This window comes from Centruroides vittatus, unplaced genomic scaffold (genome assembly GCF_030686945.1).
Source record: "Centruroides vittatus isolate TY-2023 unplaced genomic scaffold, ASM3068694v2 contig_165, whole genome shotgun sequence".
NCBI lineage: Eukaryota > Metazoa > Arthropoda > Arachnida > Scorpiones > Buthidae > Centruroides > Centruroides vittatus.
Window position 1 is genome coordinate 1,072,842 of NW_027121000.1, and position 26,762 is coordinate 1,099,603.

The following is a 26,762-nucleotide window of genomic DNA, read 5'->3' on the forward strand; positions in this document are numbered from 1 at the left end:
AAGTTTAGACCATTTAATTATTAGGAAATATAAACTTTGAACGTTTAGATGCTACAGCATTCTAATGTTGCCTTTTAACCATACTATTTTGTTTATCTGTAAGAAGTCTGTTTTTACTCAAATTTGTCTGTACTCATACAGCCAGGGGTGTATACTCTGCGTTCATCTATGGGATTAAACTACTTGTCTGTAAGTGAGTGAATAAAATAGGGAGGTCAATGTAACTTTAAAATATAGCATAGATTTAGTCATAAAAACTATTCGCGTCATTTTTCTCAAAAAATGAATTTTATCTTAAATTTAGTAAATAATAATAATAATAATAATAATAATAATATACTGAAAACAACTTACTCTTAATTCATCAATACGAGTTGAACATATTTTTGGATGAAAAACAGGAATTTTACATTGCATAAGGATATATTCCATTTTTTTCTGAAAGTTATTAATAGACTCCAAGTAAAAATGATAACGTTCCCATTTATTTTGTTTCTCTTTCAATAATAATTTAATTCTCATCAGATCGCTGTTAAACTCTGATAAAAGTCTTTCATTTGCTTTGATTGAATAAGAAATGTGTGACTGAATGAAATTATATTTTTTCATTTCTTGAATTGCTTGTCCAATCTTTTTTATTTCCTCAAGTTCAATTGTTCTTTCTTCAGCAGATCGTTCAATTAACTGAAACGTGTTCAAAAGAATCATAAGTGATAATTTACATTATTTTTTTAAATATTTAAAGTTACTAACCTCCAACTGATTCAATGAATCATTTATAGCATCTTCTTTCTGCTTATATCTTAACTGTTCTATATGATTAATCATAGTTTTATGTTTCTGGAGACATTTGTTAAACGTATTCGAAATCTGATTAAACTCCGTCCATTTTGTAATCAACATTTCAAGTAGTTTTATTTGTGCCGAAACTTCTGAAGAAACTTCTTGCCATCTGATAGTTAATGTACTTAATGATTTTCCACTTGCAAATTTTTGAGACTGTAAACTTTGCTTCTTTTTCTGATCCAAATTAAGGGATTTGATGATGTCGTGTTTAACTTGTAATTCTGATTTTAATCTCTGTTAATGAAAATATATTTGAAATTAAAATTAAGATGTAATTAGTTCTTCAGTTTAGAATTAGTAAAAATACTGGTACATTATCAGATACAATGATTAAGTTATTTTACAAAAAGTGTCAATTTAATAATTCATTTTTTTCTATTGTTGTATTAAATATTTAATAAATGCATAATAAAAATGTTAAATTAAATAATCAAAAATTGCCAGATTCTTTTCCTTTTCTATTTGTAAGATAAATGAAAATTTAATAATTTAAAAAAATTTATTTCAAAGTTAGATAAAATTGTTATTAGATAATATTCTAATAATTAAATGATCAATTATTTTATTGCGAATCATCAACACAATGCCAGCCTGCAATGTTTAATCATATATTTTAAATTAAATAAATTTGAAAAATATGTTTTCCACCTCAAATTAGCAGTGTCTTGCCCCTGTACATCATACCTTTCCTGTCATCAATAGAGTTGTGCCGGTCATCTATCTAACTGCTTTCAGGAGAAAATTTTTAAATTGAAATGATGTGACTTCCGCTGAGGACTGAAAGTTTGTGTATAGTTAATTGGGACCTCCTGCTCCTAAGCTTTTCGTATCTGGTCTTGATTTTCATTTATCTAACTCCATTGTCAGGATTAATGAAGGACAGACAGTGGGAATTTATAGGTCTACAATTTTTTGAGATGATTGTAGATTTGAACAAATATCTCAAAAGTTAGTTCAAATCCACAATTCTCACAAATCAGAAGAGCGTATTGTTTTCTAATTATGAGCATCTGAATGATCTGAGCTATGTTTTCTTCTTTAGACTTATAAGATCTGTACAAATTAATTTCCATTTCCACATATTCAATATGTGAGTGAATAATTTATAACTCCGAGTATCAATGGAGGTATGTAGGGAATATATATACATATAAAAACAATGACGACTCAAAACTAGCTATACTTAATAAACAAGGTGAAAGAAACCAATATCCAGCACAAAAATGTAAGACAGTTAACGTTTTTGCCCGTGTTAAACATTAGCTGTCTTACGTTGTTGTGCTGGATATTGGTTTCCTTTGCTTTGTTTATATAACAACACTTATACTAGGTTTAAGTTATTTATACAACAATCCAATTCAATTTGTAGTGCCAAACAATCTGCCAGATTATTTATCAGGATATATAAAGGCTAATATTAAACATTATTAAGAATATATTAAACATACAAAATTTGTCTTCACAATCACCAGTGACAATCTAAAAAATAATAATAACGATTTTCAATTACAGAGTTGGTTTTTTGAGGCTAAGTCTCTGTTTAAAAAAAAAAATGGTTAAAACTATCCTCTGGGGATGGTTTTGTATCTTCAATATATTTTTATATTTTTAATATGTAAAAGCTAATTTAGTAATTAGAAATAAAATGATTTGACTAAATGTATTATGAGACGACAGCCTAACTGCCTACTTCTAGCCAAATTGCTTTATTTCTAGTTATTAAATTAGCCTTTATGTAGCACAATAAATAATCTGGCAGATTATCTGAAATTACAAAACCTAATATATTTGTTCATATTTGTTTTACATTTTTACATTGAGAGCAGGGCTTATTTCAAAGCATTCTGATGTTATAATTAAAAAATAACACAAATTTGCAGAAGTTATGAGTTTAAATCTCATTGCAAATAAATTTTCGTAGAAATTTTTATATTATTAAATAAAGTTTATAATAGTCAAAGTTGTGCCAGTAATTTCATTTATCTTAAAGACAATTCTTTCTAATCATTAATTTCTGTTTTACCTAAATGGAGTGAGTAAAGAATCCCAGCAATATTTGATTTTTGACTTTAAATATATACCATATTTCATGGATTATCTGGCATGTTGGTCTATTTGGGAGACCATGAAATCAGATATTTTTGTATGGTAAAAACCAGCATGCCAGTTTAAGTGAGGTTCTACATCCCTCTCCAGAGGGCATGTGAAACTCAGATGCCAATTTTTATTCTAAAATTGTGAAACTGTCAACATTACATCATAAATTATGATAATATGTTTAATTTCTGCATTTTGTCTTCTTTCTAACAATGTAAAATACTCATGGAATACCGAAAGTACTTTGTTTATTTTATTCTAATTTGATGCAGAAACACAAAAATACACATCAAATTTCAGAAACTCACTAAATTATCAAAACTTATACCAATTAACACATCTCTCTGTGTGAAATTTGAGAGGAAAATGTTATCTTTCAGGGTTGACTGTCAGTGCAGCCCACATAAACTATTACTACTAATAATGTAAATAAGCTGCTAATTGTTTTATTGCTCCGTAAACAAACATTCTCTTCCATCAGTCAAATTACAATGTCATTATTTTATTGTACTCAGAAGTATGTTTTCTTTCACATTTATTTAAAAACTAGTTTTGATAGATCTGATTAATTTTAGTCACAGTTTAGCTGGCATGCCGGTAACCCTGGGATTTCCAGCATGCCAGTCTCCCTGAGTGGCATGCCAGGAAATCCACAAAACTATGGTACAAATTGTTAAATTTTAAATATGTTGCAATTCACATATTCTTTCATTTGTTGTCTTCCTGAAGATAATATTTTGAAATATTGAAAACGTTTGAGTTATTAAAAATATCATTTATTTAACATGAAAAAAACCAAGTGTTTTTTCTTTATTTGAGTTTATAGAATTTTCTTGAATAATTTGTAAGTGTTAAAGAAACAGTCCAATACTTAAAAATATATTAATCTTAAATTTAAAATAAAATTTCATACCTGATATTTCATTAACAACATTTCTGAATCAGAGAAAGAAGTTATATCGTCCACTTCTTCTTCTAGAATTTTTTGTATTTCTTCTATCCAAGTCCACAAGTTTGAAACCAATTCAAAACCAGGTAATTGTAGCAAATATTTATAAGCAGTGCTACGTGCCAATAATAATGCTTCAGAAAGTTGAGACCAGGAATCGTCTAACTGTTTTGTCAGAAGTTGCCCATATTCCGTCTCATAAATTTCCAATGTAATTGCCATTTGAAGTGACTGTCGAATCTGCTGCCAGAATGACTCTTTATTTTCTTGTTCTGTTTGGATTTTCTAAATCAAATAAATTTTTAGTAACAAAATATTAATGTGCATTACAAGATACACTTAATAAATACTTTTTATATTATGAAAACTAAAATTTTAAATATTAAAAAGGCATTTTTATTATTTATAATTGAAAAATAAGTACAACATTAAAATATTTGAATTACAAAAAAATTTCAAGAAAAAACATAATCGTAACTGTGAAAACAATGCTATACAATATTTATACAGCAAAATTATAATTAATTACAATAAAAAAAAAGATTTTAGCACTTGAAACAATTTTCCTAACCATCTCATTTCTGCTATAATAGTGATGCCAAATTGCACATAAGTTATAGGTAAGTGGGCCAAAAATTTTTTGTATATTCCAAATCAAAAGTAAGTAGGCCCATTTCTATCATTTACAAATAGACAGTCACACATCCTTTATTGGACTGTGTGAGAATCTGGAGTTAGGGAATGGTTTAATTTAAAAAAAGAAATGGCTATTTTAACAAAAATTTAAAGTAATATTTTAATTAATATTTGGGAACATTTGGTAAAATAAAAAGAACGATAAAAATTTATCAATTTATGCATCTTGCTTCAACTTCCTCCTATTCAGCAAATGCTTAGTTTATTGTAGATGGAAATTTACTAAGAATATGACCGCATCAGGAGCAAAAACAATTGGCCGTCAATTTCTCTATAAAAGGGAACGACGACCCCACCGCTCGAGGCAATTTATTTCTGGTTTTTATTATATTATTTATACTTCTATACTACAATAAAAAACTTACCACAATATCTTTTATGCAGTTGATAAGAGCGGCTGTATCATTTTCAAAATTCTTAATTTCGTCAAACTGTGGTATCAGTTTCTCTGAATTTGTAATCCATATTTCAAGTTCTTTCAAATCATTTTCAAATGCTTTCCACTGACTTTCGAAATTACTTATTAGAGAAAATTCTTCATCTACATCCTTGATAAATGATTTCCAGTTTGTAAGAAGGTTATGAACTTCATCCTCTAAAGTATGATTTTTTATCATTTTTCTAATTGATGAAATGAGTTTTTCAATCAGTTTAATTTGAGGTAAGTGGTTTTGAATATCTGATTGAATACTCTAAAAAGTAAAAATAAAACAGATTAGCAAACTATTTACAAAAATGTCATTTAAAAAAATAGAAACAATAAAAAAGATTTACTTTAAAAAATAAAATATATTCTTCCAATTTTCCTTTATGCTTAGTCTTTTCCATTTTTAATGAATCTTTCTGATCGTTCAACCACTCGGAGCTAACATTCAGAAGATATAGTAACTCATTCCATTTTAAGACACACTGTTCTAATTGTTGTCCCTTATCAATAGCTCTTGTTAACATTTCTGATGCTTCATTCAGTAATTCATTATGCCTGTTCTTCTGATGAACTTGAAAAGAATCCGAGAGATGACAATACATATCCTTTAATAATGCCAGTAAATAGTGAAAATTCTGGAAAAATATCTGTAAATATAGTAAATCATATATGTTATTAATTTAAGTTAAACATATGTTCAACATTCTATAAAAGTTTGTTGATTTTTATTTGAAAATATTTTTATTTTCATAAGTAAAAAGCTTTTAGTAAAGGTAAACTTTAAAGCTAAATGATCTGCTGAATAGTCAGTCTATTTTTAAATTAATTTTTTAGGCTATTATTAAATTAGTCCAAAAATAGTCCAATTATTTGCAGAGCATTTGGTTATAATCAATCAAATGAGGTTAAAGAGCTGATGTTATTATATAAATAAACTTTAATTTTCATATATAAATCTAATGGATTATTTATCATCATCATCATTACTGCTGTTATAATATTGTCACAAGACCAACATGCTAATAAACATGATGTACTAATTTAAAAGAATTACTTAATGCACCTTTAACAAAGTGCTCTTTTTTTAAAAAATACCAAACATTTTCAACATGGTTGATAAGCCATCCTCAGGTGTAGACAGTCAAGAGACAAGTGTTTTTGAGGATTGCCCATTAACTGGGTTGAAAATGTTAGTAATCTTTTTTTAAAAGATACCATTGTTAAAGATACATTAAGTAATTCTGAACAACTGAGTCATTTTTATTAATTAATGTGGAGCAGTGGCATGCCGTGACATTTGATGATAGGGAAGCTGTGTTTCTGTAAGAAGTCAACTTCCAGGGGCAATCAGTTAATTTCGCATCAGTGATGGTCTAGGGTCCATTTGTATTCGTTTGTTCAATAAGCTAGTAAAACCTGTAGACTTCTCTAAATGTATTTTTAATAGATTATCTGACGTACTTAATAAATAAACAAGTTCAATATAATTACCTCTGTTATTAGATTCAATAGATTCCCTCTAAATGCCAATTCTTGCTTTGATAAAAAACATATATCTAAATTAATAGATGTAATATCTTTACTATAACTATTAGCTGTAACTATCTTGTTATAATTTTCAATATTTATTTTATATTATTTACTAATGTTAATAGATTGTCTGTCATTTGTTTTCTAACCAATTCCTTTTACGACCAGGTCTCCACAGAATTTTCCAAAGTTTACAACTTTTCAGTCACTCTCATTGAACTGGAAAAATTTCTATCTTTATTACATCTAATATTACAAAGAAATCAGTCCCCACTGTACTTGGCTAGAGATTGGTTCAGTTAAGCTTTTAAGTAAAATTCCTGCTCTTTCAGCAGGGTTTTATTTATGTCCCTAATTCCCTAATCTCTTAATTATTTAACTACTTGTTAAGTAGAAATGAGTTGAAACTGGTTACTTTGTACTTGAATATTATAGTCTTGGGAAAAAAGTGGAAAGACAATTTTATGACAATGGATACATAGATTGTAAATTTAAGGAATATAAATTATTAAATTTGTACCTTATGCATCTCATTCATTAAATTTAGTTGTAAATGATGCTGCCAAAGTAACAGTTAATTTTTTAACAGTGTACAAAAATTGTACATGTTTTTTCCTGCATCCCCTTATAGATGGGACATACTAAATTGTAGTGTTACCACCTGTCCAGTTTTTAATTCATTGTCTGGGTTAACTATTAATGTTGTCCAGGATTTTGTAGAAATCCTGTTGACTTTTTTTTTTTGCTTCTTTCTGCTTGTAAAGCCAAGTTATTTCACTTCTTAATTTAAGTTACTCCTACACCACAAGTCCTAACTGGTTTAGAACTGGCATGCATGTTATTCTTCGCATGGCACATGAAATGACATTGCGCATGTGTCAGGGACTTGTGTTCGAACAAACCAGACCTGCCATCTGGGTCAGTGATTTTCAAAAGGTGGCAACACTACTAAATCGTAATATTACTAATTTAACATTGAAATCTGTAAGTACTACAAGATGGGAGAGCAGAATAAATATATCAAATATTTTAATGGATTTTTTTAAACTCCTGTCAACTATCCAGAATTATCATAAAAACATACCCCAACCAATAGGAGTTTACTGGTAAGTTATAAATCTACTCGCGATTCATATAATGGGGTGAAGGTGGCCAAATATCTAGCAGGCAGGCAGCTAACAGTCCAGAACCGGTTCTGGATAGAATTATTGGAAGCATTTTGGTGTGTAGCATCCACGAGCTAAACCGCACGAGTTTGGTGCTCTGTAAAGTGCATGCACACATGCCTATAATCTGGTTGCTTTACACCATTCAAATATTTTTCCCCTGGAAGCTGTCCCGTATTCGTACAGCACTTTCATTGAGAATATGCATATACGAATTTGTATTCTAAATTACAATATCAATCTTATCGTTTTTCTCACATGTATAGAAATTTGTAATAAGATACATAATGCAGTTATAATAAAATATTAATTTCAATTAATCCAAAATACGTTAAAATATGGAAATAATCGCACAACATGTATTTATTTTTTAGAAAATACCAGGGAGGTGGCGTTTCCACCACTTCCAAGGACAGCACGCCACTGATGTGGAGTCATTTTATTAATGTGATTAAATATCTTTAAGATGGTTAACTTTTCTACTGTATAACTAGAAAATTTTTTAAAATTTACCTTATATTCATTTAGGTATTGATTCATTTCATCTATGTCAGAAATTGTCAGTTCTAAATGAAGCCAACTTTTCCCAAATTCTAAAAAGTTCATTAATTGGTTTGCTATTTGTAAATAACTTTTTTCCATTGATAACTGCCTGTCAATAATATTGACATCCTCACAAACCTATAAAAAGAGAAAAAAATATGATGTATTGACTAAAGATTCTGAATTTTTATATCGCAAATCAGTTTCCACATACCTGAATCTGCAAATTTTGAAGACTTTCGGAAAGTTGATAAAATTGTGGTGCGTAATTACACACAGTCTGTAATGGTAATTGTTGAAAATTTCTTTCTATATTCAATAATTTCTCCTTTTGATTGCATATTGTGTTTTCAGTTTCCTGTATAAATATATGTGCTTAATATTGTGAAGTAATTTAATTTAAATATATCCTAATTACAGAATTAAAATCTTAAAAATTATTAACGTTTTACTATAAAAAAATTATTACAGTAGCCATCATGAGATTATACACATAAATGACATACAGGTATGTGCCACTTAATGACTGACTGTATATATGATGGAAGTTCCTGTAAAATCAAAATAAAGCTTAAAAATCCATACCTACCCGTATCTTTTCTATGTTTAGATACATAAGTACTTATCATTATGTTACATATAGCATATATAAGTAGCAGATTATACCATATAGGTTTGTCTAAGTACACTCTATGATGTATTTCTTGAAACATATCCCTGTCATTAAGTGCTGCATACTTGTACAGTAGAACATAAACAGAACTAATTCTATTTATGTTCTACTGTTCTATTTACTCTAAATTCATTTACAAAAACAATATTAAAAATTGAAAGAATATTCTAAACTATCAATTTGAGCTATGTTAAAATATAAAAGGTATTATTATTGGCAACATATAAAAATTACCATATATTTGAGTATATGATATATAATCATATACTCAAATCTTTTGTCACATTGACTTGATTTTTTCATATTCTAGATAATGAAAAAGTTATTTAATAATTTCAGTTACTTCAAGGAGTCTGAAAATTTATTTTTCATTAGTTACATTTATGTATTATTGTCCTAATTTATTTTATAAATATATAAGTATGAAGAAAATAAAGACTATGGAATGTTAACATGTAAGTCAAGATTAATTATCCTCATTAAACAACGATATTCACGCAGTGAAAGTGTACCTAATGTTAAGGCACTTAATTTTTTCCAAAATGCTTACATCTTTATAAAATTAACAAATATATTATTCCTAATTTCACAACAGAATTAGTTAAAACTGCAAAAGATGTTAAAGCTGTCATCTTTCTTAAGTCTATTATTGTATTTTCATTCTTTTATTCTGAACTAAGATTTATTGATGAATATCCCTTGTTTGTGCTTAGTTTTTAATGTGTATGTAATATGAATTAAGAAGTAAATCCTAATTACAAAGTTTTGTTGACATCTCAAAAGATTATTTGTATTGTAACAGTCTTGATTTATTTGTAATAGGGAATAATAAAATGATTATGTTTATAAATATGCTGAATTATATATACAGTATAAGTTGGAATCAAAAATTATTAAGATAACATTTTTTATTATTATTTTTTGAGTGTTTTGTACACTATCACTTAACTCTTTGCACTCTAATGGAATTGTTTTTGAACAATTTTAGTTAAAAATGTGAATTTTATTTATATTTACAATATAAATTTGGCATTTAATTTGTGTTGTATACAATTTTTTTTAGTTTCAAAAGATTTTTATGTAAGTGATGCTATAATATATTCATTTATATAACTAATATATCAATTTAACAGACTTATTTTATTTTAATAATTAAAAGCAAAAGCAAAAATTTTAATTGTATCTAAAACCAATAATAAACAGCTTATATAACAAATAATTAAAATTTTTCGATACAAAATATCATGTTAGTGCAAGCAGGCTGGCTGCTTGCTGCATATATATATATATATATATATATAGGTCTATTACCAAGTAAATATCATGCTGCTTCATTCAATTAAATAAAAAATAATAGCATTTGTGGTTCAATGATCTCATTACATTTGTCTAGAGAATATACAAATTGAAAGTGTAAGAAATACTTGTAGTTGATTAACAGTATTTTAAAATAAATTGCTTCTGGGAGTACGCCTACTTCCTGGAGCTATAAATTAGGGGACACAAGAACTGTAACCTACTTCTTTTGGCTCGTCCCTCATTGTAGTCTATGTGCCGACCTCTACGTTCATACAAATTGCTGTTATAATCTCATATCGTGTGAAAATTTTTGGTATAATAAAAAGAATATAACTGTACTTAAGTCGTCTAGGTGTTTCTCAACAACACTAATGAGTCCACAAAATAATATGTAATATTAAAAAAAGATTTGTTTCTATATTTAAACAACTTCTTGATTAATAAATTAATTTGACAAAATTTTACTCTAAATAATTAAAAATGTTTTTCAGTAATTAATTCTGGATTACATGTACACATTTCATTGTTAATGGGTAACAAAGTAAACAAGAACAAATATTTTTGTTATATTATAAAAAGACAGAAAAGGAAGTACAGATAAAGATAAATGTATTAATATATTAAAATATAAAAATTAATTACTTTTAAAACTATAAATTTTTCATTGGGTAATGAATCACAATGTATCTTTTCTTTATTATGATCAATTTCCAATTGAAAATGTTCCAATTCATCCTGTTAAAAAATAAAATAATGTTTTTTATTACATTCATTAAATCAATATTTAAAGTTCAAATGATTTTAAAAATTCATTTAAATGAATGTTATAAATTATTTAGTAACGTTTCGAATTTAAGAACTGTCAAACATAGTAAGCAAATTAATTTAAAGACTTACTATACTTACTTCTGTTTAAATACAAATATACAATTATCACTTATATTAACATATCATTTAGTTTTTAATTAAAATTTTACCAAAATATATTATTACTAATATAAAAATGATTGTGTGCTGTGTCTGTGTGTGAATTTCTTATAATTTCTACAATTTTTGTCCAATCCAGTTAAAATTTTGGTTATATTTGTCTTATGTTCTGATGGAAAGTATAGGCTACTTATTTTGTGAAAATATTAGCTATAGAATAAATGTTTTATCAATTTGGGACCGATGGTTGCTCTTACATTGCAGTGACCTTATGACATTCATGCTCAAAAAGGGAATTTCCTTTAAGTTGCATTTTTAAACTTCATTAAATTTAAAATGTAAACTTTATAAAAAGATAGCCACATCGTATCACTTCTATAACAAATTTAAAAAAAATCTTTTTATAGTGACCACATGATGCTCTATTATCCAATTGAAGTAACAATCTAATGAGCCCATTATTTAGAAAGTGTTATCACTCTTCTAATTAATATACTGTACATATAATTCATCTTTGTTTTATCAACGTGGAATTAAAAAGACTCGCCATTTTGTCGGAAAAAAATGCCTAGGAGAAAGCTTAAGAGTAAAATTGTTCAGGTAAATTCTAGATCTAAAGGAATAACAACAACCAAGACCCCCGAAGATCGTAAAGTCCAACTTGAGCAACATCAAATAAGAATGGCTTTGTCAAGGACTGCAGAAACAGCATCACAACATCAAACTCGAGTATAAACTACTTAATTCCAATGAATATTAGCAGCTCTTCTTGAATTTCTTGAAATCGCTACTCTTTTCAATTTTTTGATCTCTACTTACTCACAAAAAAGTATTCCATCATGCTTGATGGGAAAATTTCTAGTTTTAATATAGAATTTTTAATAATCTCTAATTATAATATTTTACTTACTGAAATGAATAAAAATGTTTGTGAATATGATATATACTTAGTCTGGTGTAAAAGACCAACAATTAAAAGACAGGGAGGAAAAACAAAAATTTCAATTTTTTTTTTGTTATATGATCAAAAGACAGGAAAGATTTATTAATATATTAAAATATAAACATTTCTAACAATTAAAACAGCTTTTAATTAATTATTATAATAATAATAATCCTAATATTATAGCTCGTTAAAATTTTCATTCTCTGTTAATAATGTTATTTTTGACATTATAATATACACCCTTACACCTCTCCTCACGAAGCCACTGATAGTTATAGGATTTTTTCCTTTAGTATTTTAATATTTTTGAATAATATTTAAATAAATAAATAAATTTAAAATATTATTTTTCCATTTATGTTCTTAATCTTTCTTATGTTTTATTTAGCCTAGTAATACCTATTGTAATAACTTAAAATGTTGTATCCTCACACTTTCTCTTTGTAATTAAAAGTATTTTGTTTACTGGATGTACAAAGATTTTTAAATCTTCATATGAAAATCAAGTTAAACAATTAAAATTCTAACAAATAACTATATATTTGCAATTAAATGGATAATCATAGCTTTATAAGGGGAAAACAAAACTGCATAAAAATTCAAAATATTAAAAAGATAACAACTTTGATGAATTTATGACTACAAAAAGAGTTAAAATAGTCGATTTCAATAAAATACACTGCAATTTTTAAATCTTATATGTAATAATTTTTTTATTTTACAATAAAATCTCAATTATCTGACATTTACTCAACATTGTCATATTATTGCCACAATAAACAACTATATTCACCCTGCACTGTAAATAACAGTATTGCATTATGTACAGTAAATAATACGTTGCACTAAATAGCAAACATTACTATTTAGTGTTGTATTCTGTATGTGCATTTATAGTATTACTTAGATAATGTTCTTGTATCAAAGTTATTGTTCCTTCCCATTATTGTTTTATATATCAATGTATCATATATTATCATAAATTAGTTTATTCATCCTTACTAGTGATTTATATTTTTACTACATGCTCTTTAATATATTTTATTTTTTCAATTGTACTTTCTTCTTATTTGAGCAACAGAGCAAGTAAAAAGAAAAAATGGGGGAATAATTCTTTCAATAGAATAATTATTAATAAACTGATTTCCACTAAATTTAAGATTTATTTTATCTTTTCTCCTATTGTTTTTTGTATTATCTGATACTCATTAACCACCTATTGATTCCATTTACTTCAGATAACTGAGATTCTATTACATTTATTTTTAAATTAGACTTACTCCAACAGATTTTATAGCATTTATTTCTTCTTCCATCATTTGAATCTTATTTTTCAAAGCACTTCTTATACATAGATAATGTTCTTGTATCAAAGTTAAGCACTGAATCATTTTTCCTTTTGTATCTTCTTCAATTAAATTCATTTCCATTGCTGACATTAAGAAAATGATATGTTGTTCAATTTGAGAGAGGTTATTTTCAATAATCTGTTAAAAAAAACAATGTACAGTGTATATATATATAATTTATATTTTAATTGTATTAATATATATTAATATACATTTATATCTTAACATATAAGATATAAAAACTATGTAATTTCCATTGTATGATCTGCAGATTGTGTTAGAAACCTTCAACTTTGATGGTATGGATAAGACACTGTAATCTACAACAATCTTTCCATAACATCAAAAACTAGCAATGGCATTAGAATGATAATCCTGAACTTAGCAATTCTGCAAAAAGTTAATTTCATTTTTTATTTTGAGACCTTGTAATGACACCAATCTGATAAATAAATTACAATATATTATTATATATTACGTATTTATTGCCTGTTATAAAATTGCATTTAATATTTAAATTGTTATATTATGTAGTTAGCAAGTATAATCAATTGTTGAAACTTAAAAATTATTTTTTAATATACTAGTTTCTGCTGTCATAAGTATGGGTTATCACAAGTCAGTAAGTCATAAATTGAGAACTAACTATTTTATAATTTTTGCACTTTAAACTTTCATTGTACAACTGTAAATTGAATTGTTTAATTTCTTTCCTAGATTTAGGTATCTTTCTTTTTAATTATTAAATATCCTTGCTAATGCACAAACTTGGATGGCACCAGATTAGGCAAGAGTGGGCACTAGCCCATCTTAAAATATCCTTGCCCATCCATCCATCCATCCATCCATCCATCCATCCTGAAATAATTTATTCAAGTCTACCTATACCGACCATTATTGAGGTGGTTTCTTTAAATATGAATTACTTGTTTGCCAAGTAATGTTCTCATTAAATGATTTTTCCACTTTTATGTCTACTGAAAACCAATTTCTAAATTTTAAAAATTAGTTTCTTTGATGATAAAATATGCAAATACCACCTATTCCACTAAAACAACAGTCTGCCCTCCCATAAAGAAAATCCTAATACTATAACTGTGTCCAAAGAAAGCAAATAAATGAAGAGAACATGGACAAATTATATGATAAACTTTTTGCAAATGAAATTTTCTCTTGTAGATATTACACTACTGTAGATTATGTAGTAATGAAGTTTTTAGTCAACAAAAAATTATTTGTGCAAAATTATAGGTAGGAAATTACAGTAAATGCATTTATTATTTTGTTTCATTTTGTTGTAACCTTCCTTGTCACAATATATCACAAGAGGGTGGCAAGAAAGAAAATACAAATTTATTTGTATTTGTCTGAGTTAGTTTTGGTGTTGGTTGTCACCCCAGTCAGATATATTATGGATCAAATAAAGACAACTGTTATTAACCAGTAGTTTTATATCAAAAAGTGCTCGATACAAAATATTTCTTCAAAACTTTTCCAAATGCAGCTATATTCATCTTAATTGAATATTTAAAACATTGCATAAAAATAGCTATCATTACACAGATAAAAATATTATCCTTAAATTATTCTTATTATATTATTAAATATAATAAGAATAATACAAAATTTTATAAGTAAACATTGGTAAAATCAAATCTTTATTGTAAGTTTTTGTATGACATAATATTTTATTTTCATTCATCAACATCATTATTTGTATCAATGCATGAACGTAAATGGAGAATAAGAAAAAATTCTCCTGGAGATGAAGAAAAAATGAACATATAAACTGTAGTCAATTTAAGGTGATGATTTGCTTTCCAGACTATTCTAGACCATTTGTACTACTATTTTTGGTATAAGATCTTTATAGTTCCTGTTTAAGATTTCACTAATATAACCTACAGATTGTATCTTACATTAATTAAGTAAATTTAAAATAAACCTGTTATACTAATCATTTATAAACTTTATTACCTTTTTTTATTATTTAAAGTTTATAAATAACAAATATAAAAATTATGTTTAAACTTACCTTATATTCTTGAAGATGCTCTTCAGAATTTGTCAATGTTCGATTCAAGTAACGATTAATAATTTCAAAATATTTTGCAATAGTTTCAATAATAATCACAAAATTTATTATAAATATGTGTAAAGAAGACTCTCTATTATCAGCTGCAAGAATATTTTTAAATATTTGCATTCTTCTTTCTATATTAGATAAAATATTTTGTTCTTCAAATGTTAATTGCAATGAAAGAACTTCTGGAATTTGTGCAGTTATGTTCTAATATGCAAAGAAAAAAATCAAAATAATATAGAGATTATAATTAAGGTTTATTTACAATATAGTATATAAGCCTTTAATAATATAATCATATATAACTTACTTTGTCTATATTTTCTGTTGTTTCTTTATTAGTTTTATATCTGATATCATTATAACATATAAATGAAGAACAAAGTTCTACTTGTTTTGATATCATCATACTTTCAAACTCACTGCTATATGCCTCTTCCTGATTTGAAGAAGCTGCACTTTGTAATGAATCTAAAAGATCTTCTTGAATAATGATACTTTCTTCCAATTCCTATCAATTAAAAAACTTTTAAGATAAATAATTTAATTAAAGCAAAAAAATAATATTTAAAGATTATTTATGAATATTTAAAAACAATTTGCAATTGATGCAATTTTTACTTCCTATATGCATTCTTTGATGGCCAGATGATCAAGCAGTTAGGGTGTGAGTCTACCTCTCAGGGAGACCTGGAAATGAATCTGAATAGATCAAAATCCCCAGGAAATTTTTGGGAATGTCCATCCTGGATATGTCAGGATTATCCCTAACCACTAGCTGCCACATTGGGGGCCTGGCTGAACTCTCAATGGGTTTGATTAAAGGGCTCTCTTAGTGCCCACAAGGCATAAAGAGTAAGAAGAAAATATGAATTCTTTAATATTTGTATCAATTATCTTTCCAGATATTTTAATTTCATCCAGTATAATAATAAATTTGATTGTTCAACTCTAATATTTATTTACTGTTTAATTATATTTACATTAAATAAATTAAAATTTGCTAACTTAAGAACTTGCAAATTTTTGTAATTTTATAGAGTTTGCACACGACGTATTTTATGTTATAAAATATCTATTATAACTTTATATATAACGTACCAGTATAAGCAAAAGAAAAGTTTTACGTTAGAAGTTTATTTTATAATATTGTGAAACCAATCGTATTTGATCCTTTATTGATGTTAATGCATCGTCGTCGTTATGTATGCACGCATAAGAACGTGCTCGGTGTTTGTCTGACGTATTGTCTTTGCTTCGTATGTATGTTTGCAATTTTGCTTTTAGTTATCATCTGTTAATTATGACCAGAATAAAAAAAACTAGATTTAGATTTACCAAATTAGAATGATTGAAACTTCTACAAGAAGTATTCAATGTATGCAAAGACAGGGGAAGCAGCAAAGAAGAGCTGTGGTAGAATATTCATTTTGTTTTAAACCGAGATAGTTTGGAGTGAGTTTATTATTTATAAATAAATTTATGTAAAATTTAAATAGAAAATACTTGATGTTTATACAAACACCCTTAGGTTTAAATTCTGTAGTATACAGCTGATGAAAGATCATATCCTAGATCAGATTAGAAAATTTAAAATTGTTTATTATATTTTTACAACATAACAGGTTTGGATGCACAACTGCCATCTAACGTTATGTATTTATAATTATAATGTCTGGTAAATATAATGTAAAATATGTTGTGTGCAAACTCTATTTTATTTCATTTATGATAAATTTCAAAGCATTTAGTATCTGAAAAACTTTTTAACATATTGTTAGCTATGTTGAAAACAAATTAATAAAATCAAAATGGCTTGGTTCTATGAGTCATTGATTCTTTAAAGGAAGTTATTAGACACACACCAATATGTAATCATTATATGATAATTAAGCTGTCTTGAATTATTAAAATAACCAGAAATTTACTCAAAAATCGCACACACTGTAAATATATATTCACAAATTACATGGATTATTTATTTAGAAGATGATCTACATTTTAATTAAGATTATTTTAGAATCTGTAATTGAAGATAGTAGTTTCACTACATTCTAAATAGCTGAAACTTCCACTTGTGACTTTCCTACTAAACTCTGCTATTTGTTTGGCCTATATAATGTCTTTCTGACATATAATATTTTTTTTGAATTCTTTACATTATTCCCTACTACATAAAAACTGAAAGTGTAGCATCTACAGCAGTTGATTTAAATTGTTCTTACTCTAATTTTATTTTTATATTGTCCACATAGACCTTGTTTATGAAGAGGACTTGTTATACTGGTGTGGTTTCTAATTAGCAAAGGGAGAAATTTTAGTTAAAAGGTAAAACAAAATTATCTTTATTTTCACTCAAACCTGCAAACTTCCTATACTAGCAACACAACTGCTTACCATGCAATCGTGTTGCCAGTACAGGCTGTAGGCACTAAGTTATCTCCAGCTGGTGCCATTAGTAACTGAGCATGATTATATCTAAATTAATAAGTTCTGGAAGTGAAAATTGGACAAAAATCTTGGTAGCATTACCAGGGCCGGTTCTAGGGTTTTGAGCGCCCCGGGCAAAACAAAATTTGGCGCCCTTTCATACAAGAATATACAAATTTACTGCAAATAAAAAAAAATAGTAAAAAAAGGCAAAAAATCAAAATTACACAATAAAGAACTGTGTAAAAAATGTGTATGTAACGTAAAAATAATAAAAATTAATTAATTCCACAACGAATACGTCTGGCTTGTGTGAGAAGCCCTCTGGTGGTTATTTTCGTGGCATTTTTCCTGAAATTTTTCAAAAAATTTAAGTGACCTTTATTTGGTATTATTAAAGAAAAAACAATTTATTGCTTGCTAAAAAAATGCTTCGATGTCTCATGAAAAATGATCAATTTTAATTTATAAAATCTAAAAAAATAATGAATGTAAAAAAATATTTTATTTTTATATCGGCGCCCCTCAAAATTTGGCGCCCCGGGCAGTCGCCCGGCTTGCCCACCCCTTTATCCGGCCCTGAGCATTACTGGCAATGGCACTGCATGGTAAGTGGGAGTTGTGGTTTTGAATCCCACTTCAGTCCAATACTTTTCTTCCAGAACCTTCTACATGAGTTATTAAAATATTAATTTAATTATAATTATTAAATTTAGCAAGAGATGGCACCTAACACCTGCCTCTAGTGCCAAATTTTAGCATTTAATTAATAATACTACAAGTAGTACTTGTGAGGCATTATTTGGATGAACTAAAGCAGATCGTCAACAGAATATACTCTAAAAAGGGATTTTTCGATTCCCCCCAGGGGAGAGGGACAGGATTAAGGTTTATTGTGAAGAACTAGGCTTCTATTATACTATTTTAGATGAGGTTTCTTTACGTTTTTGATTTGTTTTAATAGGGTACGTCAAGAGAATGTACACTGAGAAGAGATTTTTTGAAAGTGTTATATATTTATAATAGATACATTTTCAGCCACAGCAACGTGTGGCTGGGTCTGCTAGTAATTAATATATGTAAGTTTTATAAGTTATTTTTACAGGTAAAAAAATAAAATGCCAAATTCAACAAAATTTAACAAATTAATAGTTTTGGGCCTAAGAACCTCTTTGGGAATAAAACAATGTAAAAATCTGTTTAAACTAACATTATAATCATTTTAATTCTATGTTTTGGATACATTTTTATATAAGTTTAAAACTTTTTATTTGTGCAATTTCATTATATCTACAAATAAATAATTTTTCTTTAATTATCTAATTAATTATAACCTGCCTATCTGTTATCATTGTTTAGCCTGTGACAGGTATAAATCTGGAATGCTTTCATATAACATTTCCTAGTATACATATGATATAACAAAGAAATTTTAAATGATTTATTTGAAAAGGAGAAAAATAAAAATTAATATAAGAATTATAATAAATAAATTGTTATTAAGAAATATGAGAAGCTTTAATATAGTTTACCGTAACAACTGGTATTTGTTCGTCAAATTTGGAGATTAAATCTTCTAACTTTTCTATTTTCTTATCTATTAAATTGTTTTCCATTCCTAAAACATCTTCAATCATTTTTATTTGTTCTTTCATATCCTGTGCCAAAGAGACCGTATCTTCATATTTTTCGAGTTTGGGACAAAATGCTGCTGTTTCTTCTGTCTGTGCCTTTCGTTCTAATAACTGTGATTTCAAAATCTGATGAAAAGATAAAATAAGTCAATCAAAAACATTTTAAATGTCATAAGATAGTAAGTAAAGGAATCTAATTCCATGTGAAATTTATTATGAAAATGTTCTTTTATAGTTTACACATAAAATCATAAATAAGTATTTTTAATGAAATTATAAATAGTAATTAACTTAAAAGCAAAAATGTTATTGTTACATTTTAATTAAAATAATTTCTTTATTATAAAAGGGAGACAACTAAAATGCAACATTAAGAAATGAATTAGGAATAAGTTTAAAAAATAAATTAAATAAATAATAAAAGAAAAAAATTCAAATTAGTTTATGGCTTTGTGAACATGTTAAATTTCTTTCTATTACAGCAAAACCTGTCCAAAATAGAATATGAAAAAGGCAGAAACAATGTAAGAATAATAATATTTCCCTAGCTTACAAATTTTTTAATTGTTTATGATACATTTTGATAAGTACTTCATCTCTACAGTACAACAAATTAATTCAATTTTACTTGGAGCAGTCATTTCTGATGGTATTCCATTTGATGAAAATCCTTTCTGTCACAGTTATCTTCTTCAAGTTTTTACTTATCTAATGAAACTTCTCAAAGCCAAACAAAATTCTGAATAACAGCTAGGAATTGTATCTTATTAACTAAATAGCAAACTTATTTTCATTTAAGGAATGTTTTTGGTAAGAAATTCTGGTTAGAACAGATTAAATTGGTAACTTATTCTATAGTTTAGTTTTATTTTATTGATTATTATTTTGTAAACTGAATAAGTTATTTTGGCAAAAATGAAAATTCATTACTATCATAGTAATAAATACAAAGTTAACTTTAATTGAAATTTGTTTTTATCAAAAAGCTTTATTTTAGTATTATTCTATGATTACTGTGTTTTTAGTTAATACATTTTAAATAAATAATTCAAACAATTGTACAATTACAGTTGTTATTATTATTATTAATATAAACAAAAATATTTGCGATATTTTTTAATTTTATTAATAGTTTACCTTCATTTCTTTCAATTTTTCTTCTTGTTTTTGTTTTGTTACAAATTCTATAGTGCATGATGTTAAATTTGAATAAACACTTGTTAACCACGAATACGTCGTCTTAAGAAAAGTAATACAGTGCATAGCTTTCTGTCTGGTTTCTTCAGCAACTTTCAATTGATTCTAAAGAACATTAAAAGAGCATAATGTCAGTTTATTAGCAAATTTAATACTATTCATAAAATTAACATACAATTTATCTTCTATTAGTGTTATGCCTGTAAGATCAGTGACTACTTCAGTAGTCTGCAGACCTTTATCTTTCCTCATCTTGAGGAATATGCCCTTTCCATCACCACCTCTGCTGACAGTCTCCGATCTCAAGACACAAAACTATTAAAATTAACATGTTTGTAAGGGATGATAAACCGTGCTTTAAAATCATTCTCCTCCATAAAATCCAGAAATATTGATTTAATGCACAAAATTAGTTTAATAACCTAAATATTTTTTGAATGTTTTTCCATTTTATTGTGGAAATGTGTTATTACAAGTTACAATTTTTCTATTTAGTTTTTATAATTTATCCTTTCCTGTCTTCTGTTTCTTTGTTATTTTTCTTCGCCAAATGTGTGAAAGAGGGTAACCTAAGAGAATAGTCGCAAGTAGAAAGAAGAGAAACTGGTTCTGGCAGATAGCAAGGAAAGGATTTGGCAACATTTCTCATGTGTGGAAGAGAGGTTTCATGTGTGTGGAACAGAATTGGTCAAAGTTTAAAATCCATTTTTATTGGAAGCACATCGACACAGGACTTTTGAGATACAAAAGAAAAAGTGAACACAAAGGATAATGGGTTTTTCACCCAAGCCACGTGTACGAAAAGATCTAAGGATAAAACCTCCTATATATATATATATATTCTCATTGATATTTGGGTATGATATTCCATAATTTTTTATTTTATATATACAATAATTCCTTCTTTCTATCTTCTAATTAGTAATCTATGATTAGTTTGTAAGAGTTACAGTATTAGACAGTGATGAAATTTGTAACCCTCTGTAACATAATGTCACTGAACACATTCTATACCAGGCTTAGTGTATTTTGGTATTTTTTTTTATTTATTTACCATATAAATACCCATTTACCCCACATTAAAGAGTATTTAAAACTCTAGAAAACTTTATAATTTTTAACAAAGAAACTAGTTAAAATTTTTAGTGTGTTTAGTTTATTAAAAAGAATTTTGTGCATTGAATCATGACTTTTGAATTATTTTTTAAGTTGAATTAACTTAAAAAACCATTTTCCTCCAATCTAAAGTATAGAAATTAAAGTGGAAAATAAGATAAAATAATAACGTTTTTGGCCATACTTTACTACATGGCCAAAAATGTTAGAAATTAAAATGTTTAATGCAATTATTAAGGTTCTTTGGAGTGTATTTAGTATTCATAATTGCATTTTTCCATTAGTTATAAATTTTCTTTTATGTATATAGTATGTAATAATTAATTTGAAAGAAAATTTCAAATTAAATTTCTCTTTAAGTTCAAATAAAGTTCTATTTGAAATCTACTTATTTTTTAATTTAAAATATTTTCAAGTCACTTCTCTCTTCAGTCGAGAGAACAAATGTTTAGAGTCTTGTCAATGATCTGATTGCATAAAAGACAATAAATTCATCATTTTTTTGTGTTTAAATTTAAATTAAAATATTATAATCTTCATAAATTTTGGGTTTTCTTAATATCAACATCTATAATTATAATTAAAGTCTTATTTATTAATTATACAATTAAATTTTTTTTAAATATTTAATTTAATATAATAAAATTACTTTTGCAGCATCTTCTCTGGCTAACAGATCCATTTTCATAGCCTCAATTTTATTTTGTACTTCATTTAATATATCGTATAACTGTTCATCCAAAGTTTCTTCCTGAAGATTTTTCACACTACTTTCTAATTGTTTGACATCCTTCATTAATTGCTAAAGAAATAAAATAAATGTAAGTTTAATCGATATTTTAATAAAAGAACTATATTTGTTTTCAAATGTATAAAAATAGCTTACTTTTATTTCTGATATTATGTTTTCAGTAGTTACATGCTCATTAATACTTTTCATAACATTTTGGAGCTTATTTTCTACAACTTGCAGCTCTGAATCTATTCTTGAAATTAGATTAAAGTTTAAGTTCACATGTTCTGTTGCCACATTTTTAAACTCCTGTTCAATAGCAGTGAATTCATCAGAAATTTCTTTCATTTCTTCTTGTGTATAACTTTCTCTACATTCATTTTCTGACTTTTCTGATGATTGCATCTCTTTATTTTCAACATAGGTTGGTATTTGCAGTTCTTGTACACTCTCTTCGCTACATTTTGATATTCCATGTAATGCTTCTTTAATTACATCATCTTCATCCTCTTTCAAATCACAAACTTCATTTTCTGATGATTGCATCTCTTTATTTTCCACCTCCATTGGCATCTGCAGTTCTTGTACACTCTTTTTGCTATATTCTGATATTTCAAGTAACTCTTCTTTACTTTCATCATCCTTTTTCAAGTCTTTTGTGATATCCAAAATTGATATTTGATTTAATTTATCTTCATCTTGTGTTATTTTCTGATTACTTTCCACAATTTCTGATGGAGTAACTTGTGTTCTATGACATTCATCATTTGATGGAACTTGTAATTTTGACCTTTTTTCTTCAAACTGAGATGTTTTTGCAATAACTTCAAAAGATTTTTGGATATGATCTTGTTCTTTTTTCCATTCAGGTAGTAATTCTATACTTTTCATTTCTTGTTTTTCAGAATCTACTTCAGATAAAGTATGAGTTTCAAATTTATCTTTAACTTCATCACTAATGTCTTCTGGAATTTGTGAAGAACTTTTACTTTTTATAAATTCTGATAAGGTTTTATCTTTTTCCGTTGTATATTCCGAAACTGGAAGTACATATTGCTCTTCTCTAAGGAAATTCTTTTCTTCTTCCATTTGTGGACTTTCTAATAACTCAACATTTTCCTGCTCTGATATTTCTTTTAACACTTCAGGAAATTTTGAATCATTTACTGTTTTATCAAATTTTTCTTGGTCTGATTTTTGTTCTTTCTCAAAATATTGTATGGTGCCAATCTCATGTTGTGGAGTCTCTTTAGATTCTTCATAAATTTCTTGTGTTCTTAGATGTGATTCATCCTCTTTATATTCTGATACATGTATTGTATCTTCAGAAATATTTTCTGTTCGAGTACATTCTTCAATTTCTACTGTTGATGTATTTGTGTTATTCAATTTACCTATATTACCTAACAGTTGCTTTGATTCTTCTACGTTTCCATATTGCTCTAATTGTTCAGCTTTCTCCATTTTTTGAATAAATTCTATATTACCATTTTCGTCATTTAAATTTGAGTATACAATTTGTTGAATGTCTAACTGTTTTGGCATTTCAACTTTATGTTTCAGTTCGTCGTCGTCGTTGTCATTGTCATCATCATCATCATGTTGTAATATCGTCACTTCCTCTATTTTTTCATTATCTTGAGAAATTAGTACATGTTTTTCACTTTCTAATTCTGTTGATGTATATATTTTATACTTATTTTTATTTACTTCAAGTTCTTCCATTTGATTTGGAATTACTTCTAGTTTATTTCTGGTGTCTACATCTTTTTCAAGGTACAGATTTATATTTTGATTTTCGTCTCTGAACTGAATAGAATCCTCATTTAATTTCTGCAGTTTTGATTTGTCGACAGTATGTAATTCTTCATCTTGAAACGTTACTTCAACTGTTTCTTCTTTCAATTTCTCTGTATCGTTATCTACCGAAATAACCGAATCTTCTCTAATCAAATCATTTGCATAAATACCCCTGCCAAGGACCATTAAATTTTCAATAGATTGATCATATTTTAGTATCAAACTTTCATTATTATTATTATTGTCATCTTCAATAACTGAATTAGGTTCTTTATTCTTTTCCAACTTATTTTTATCATCTGATAGAGGAACATTACAATTATAATCTAAAATTTCTTCAGTTTTATCTTTACTGGTAACAGATTTATTTACTTCAATATTTTTATCTTGTGAAATATTTTCAGTTATTTCACTATCTTTCTGGAAAACATTAATTTTAACTGACTTAGATTCATCCATATGCAATTCCAATTTTTCAGAAATTTGAACAAAATGCTCAACATTACTAGCATCAGTTTTATGAGAGACTTCTTCAATTATTTCTATTTCACTCAAATCATTTTTATCAATAAACTCGTGATGAGTAATGTCTTCAGAGAATTCCTTGTTTTCTGAATTTATTACATTATTGTTCAAATTTACATAAGTAATAGTTTCATCATCATATTTTTCATCATCATCTAAATATTTTGTTCTTTCAACCAGTTCAGTTTTCATTGTTTCTGGCACCGACTGTTCAAATGCAGATTCAAGTTTTTCATTTTCTACTAAAGGCATAAAAATATTTTGTTCTTCTTCAATGAAATAAGTGGGCTTAGAATCTTTATCATCATCTAACTTTTCAACTTCTTCAAAAACTGTATAATCACACTCGCCAGTGAGCCTTTTTATTTCTTCGTCTTCTTCGTCGTCGTCGTCGTAGTCAATAATTTCCTGAATTTCACACGTTTGTAATGGGTTATCGTCACAAGGTTCTAACTCTGTTTCTTCGTATAATGAAGACGAATCCAAGACACCTTCATTTGACGAGTAAACGGTTGCTGTATTTCCTGTTGATTTTAGAACCGTTACGTTATTTACTGCAGTAAAAGATTTTTGCTCACGGTAAGCAGAATGGTAATCTGCTACATTTTCAGTACGAGACGAAAAAGTTGTTCTTTTAACCGAATGCTGTTTCTTACTTATCATTCCAGCTTCTGTTGTTTTATGACTAACTTGCTGCACAAAAGCAGCTTTTTCAGGAATATTTTCATTGTTATTTATTATCTGCTGTGATTTTTGAATTATTTGTGAGACAACATTTTGTGCAACTGTTCTTATTTGCTCATTATCAAACTGTGGATTAGATAATGTTACGCTCTGCTGTGAAACACTGGATAACTGTTTCTCAAATTTACCAGTTTGTGAAGAAGAAAGCACAACAGTTGGCTTACTGTTGTCTTCAATCTGAATCACCTGTGATGTTTGTCCAGCAAACTCAGTACAGGTGGTCCTCTTTAAAACAGTACGAATAACTTTTTGTGATGTCACTGTACGAGACACCTGAGTGGATTCTTCTCCAATCTGATAATCGGTTATTTGACTCAACGGACTACTTTCTAATTCTACCTCTGCAGGAATGTCTTGGATTTCTTGGCTGGATGTTATCTAAGGAAAGAAAATATATAAATTTTAATTAAAAAATATTTTTGATAAAATTATTACTTTTCATTTTTACAAAAGCAATTTTTTATATTGTCACCTTAGTACTAAATAACGTAAATTTGTATAATTTTAAATTATCTACTTGAAACATTTTTAAAGATTTTAATATTATTTTCTTAAATATATGTTATCTTATATTAAATTCTATATTTACATATCAAGCATTAAATTTAAGTTGCTAATATTTGATGCAAAGCTCTTTAAAACAGTAAATTTTCATTAAAAAGAAATAATAAAAAATAAATATATTCATAGCATTAAGATGACAATATTATTACAAAAAATGTAGCTGTTCTAATATTTCATTCATATAAAATTCTATTAAGTAAAACATGCAAATCTATATGCATAAATTGATTATAAAATCACAATCAATAAATAAAAAAATTCAAATTAGACATTCATTAATAAATATTATAATAAGCATAAATAATTATTAGGAAAACGACTATACATGACATACTTTCAAATTATCTAGATATATATCACTATTTCTAATTTAATCTACTATTTTAAATTATGAAAGTTGCAAGTTCTTCATTTTGATTTCTTCCTGCAATGATAAATACTTCTGATGTTTTCAGTTTAAAATATTTCAAGCGCTTCATAATGCTATT

At 26.9% G+C, this 26,762-nt stretch overlaps 2 protein-coding genes across 7 annotated transcripts in view; one reads left to right on the plus strand and one right to left on the minus strand.

The window, feature by feature from the left end:
* Positions 1-17,846, plus strand: part of LOC136968887 (uncharacterized) — a 75,080-nt gene extending 57,234 nt beyond the window's left edge. The window contains exon 5 of one of the 3 annotated variants that reach the window (XM_067262950.1): positions 17,787-17,846. In XM_067262950.1, the coding sequence (XP_067119051.1) occupies positions 17,787-17,834 (48 nt within the window). In that variant the 3' untranslated portion in view covers positions 17,835-17,846. Of the gene's footprint in view, positions 1-14,035; positions 14,088-16,179; positions 16,345-17,786 lie in introns of those variants that run through there. The other 2 variants (XM_067262948.1, XM_067262952.1) reach the window with 2 other exon arrangements.
* The window catches only part of LOC136968886 (nesprin-1-like), an 83,669-nt gene that overhangs the window by 35,168 nt on the left and 21,739 nt on the right, over positions 1-26,762 (minus strand). For 3 of the 4 annotated variants that reach the window (XM_067262946.1, XM_067262945.1, XM_067262944.1), the window contains 15 exons: positions 22,795-26,088; positions 22,558-22,710; positions 20,733-20,897; positions 19,494-19,721; positions 15,842-16,042; positions 15,484-15,738; positions 13,380-13,586; positions 10,869-10,961; positions 8,469-8,612; positions 8,225-8,392; positions 5,363-5,662; positions 4,954-5,280; positions 3,857-4,177; positions 754-1,080; positions 355-684 (listed from right to left, as the gene is read on the minus strand). In XM_067262946.1, coding sequence (XP_067119047.1) covers positions 355-684; positions 754-1,080; positions 3,857-4,177; positions 4,954-5,280; positions 5,363-5,662; positions 8,225-8,392; positions 8,469-8,612; positions 10,869-10,961; positions 13,380-13,586; positions 15,484-15,738; positions 15,842-16,042; positions 19,494-19,721; positions 20,733-20,897; positions 22,558-22,710; positions 22,795-26,088 — 6,513 coding nt within the window. The remainder of the gene's footprint in view (positions 1-354; positions 685-753; positions 1,081-3,856; positions 4,178-4,953; positions 5,281-5,362; positions 5,663-8,224; positions 8,393-8,468; positions 8,613-10,868; positions 10,962-13,379; positions 13,587-15,483; positions 15,739-15,841; positions 16,043-19,493; positions 19,722-20,732; positions 20,898-22,557; positions 22,711-22,794; positions 26,089-26,762) is intronic. The other variant, XM_067262947.1, reaches the window with a different exon arrangement.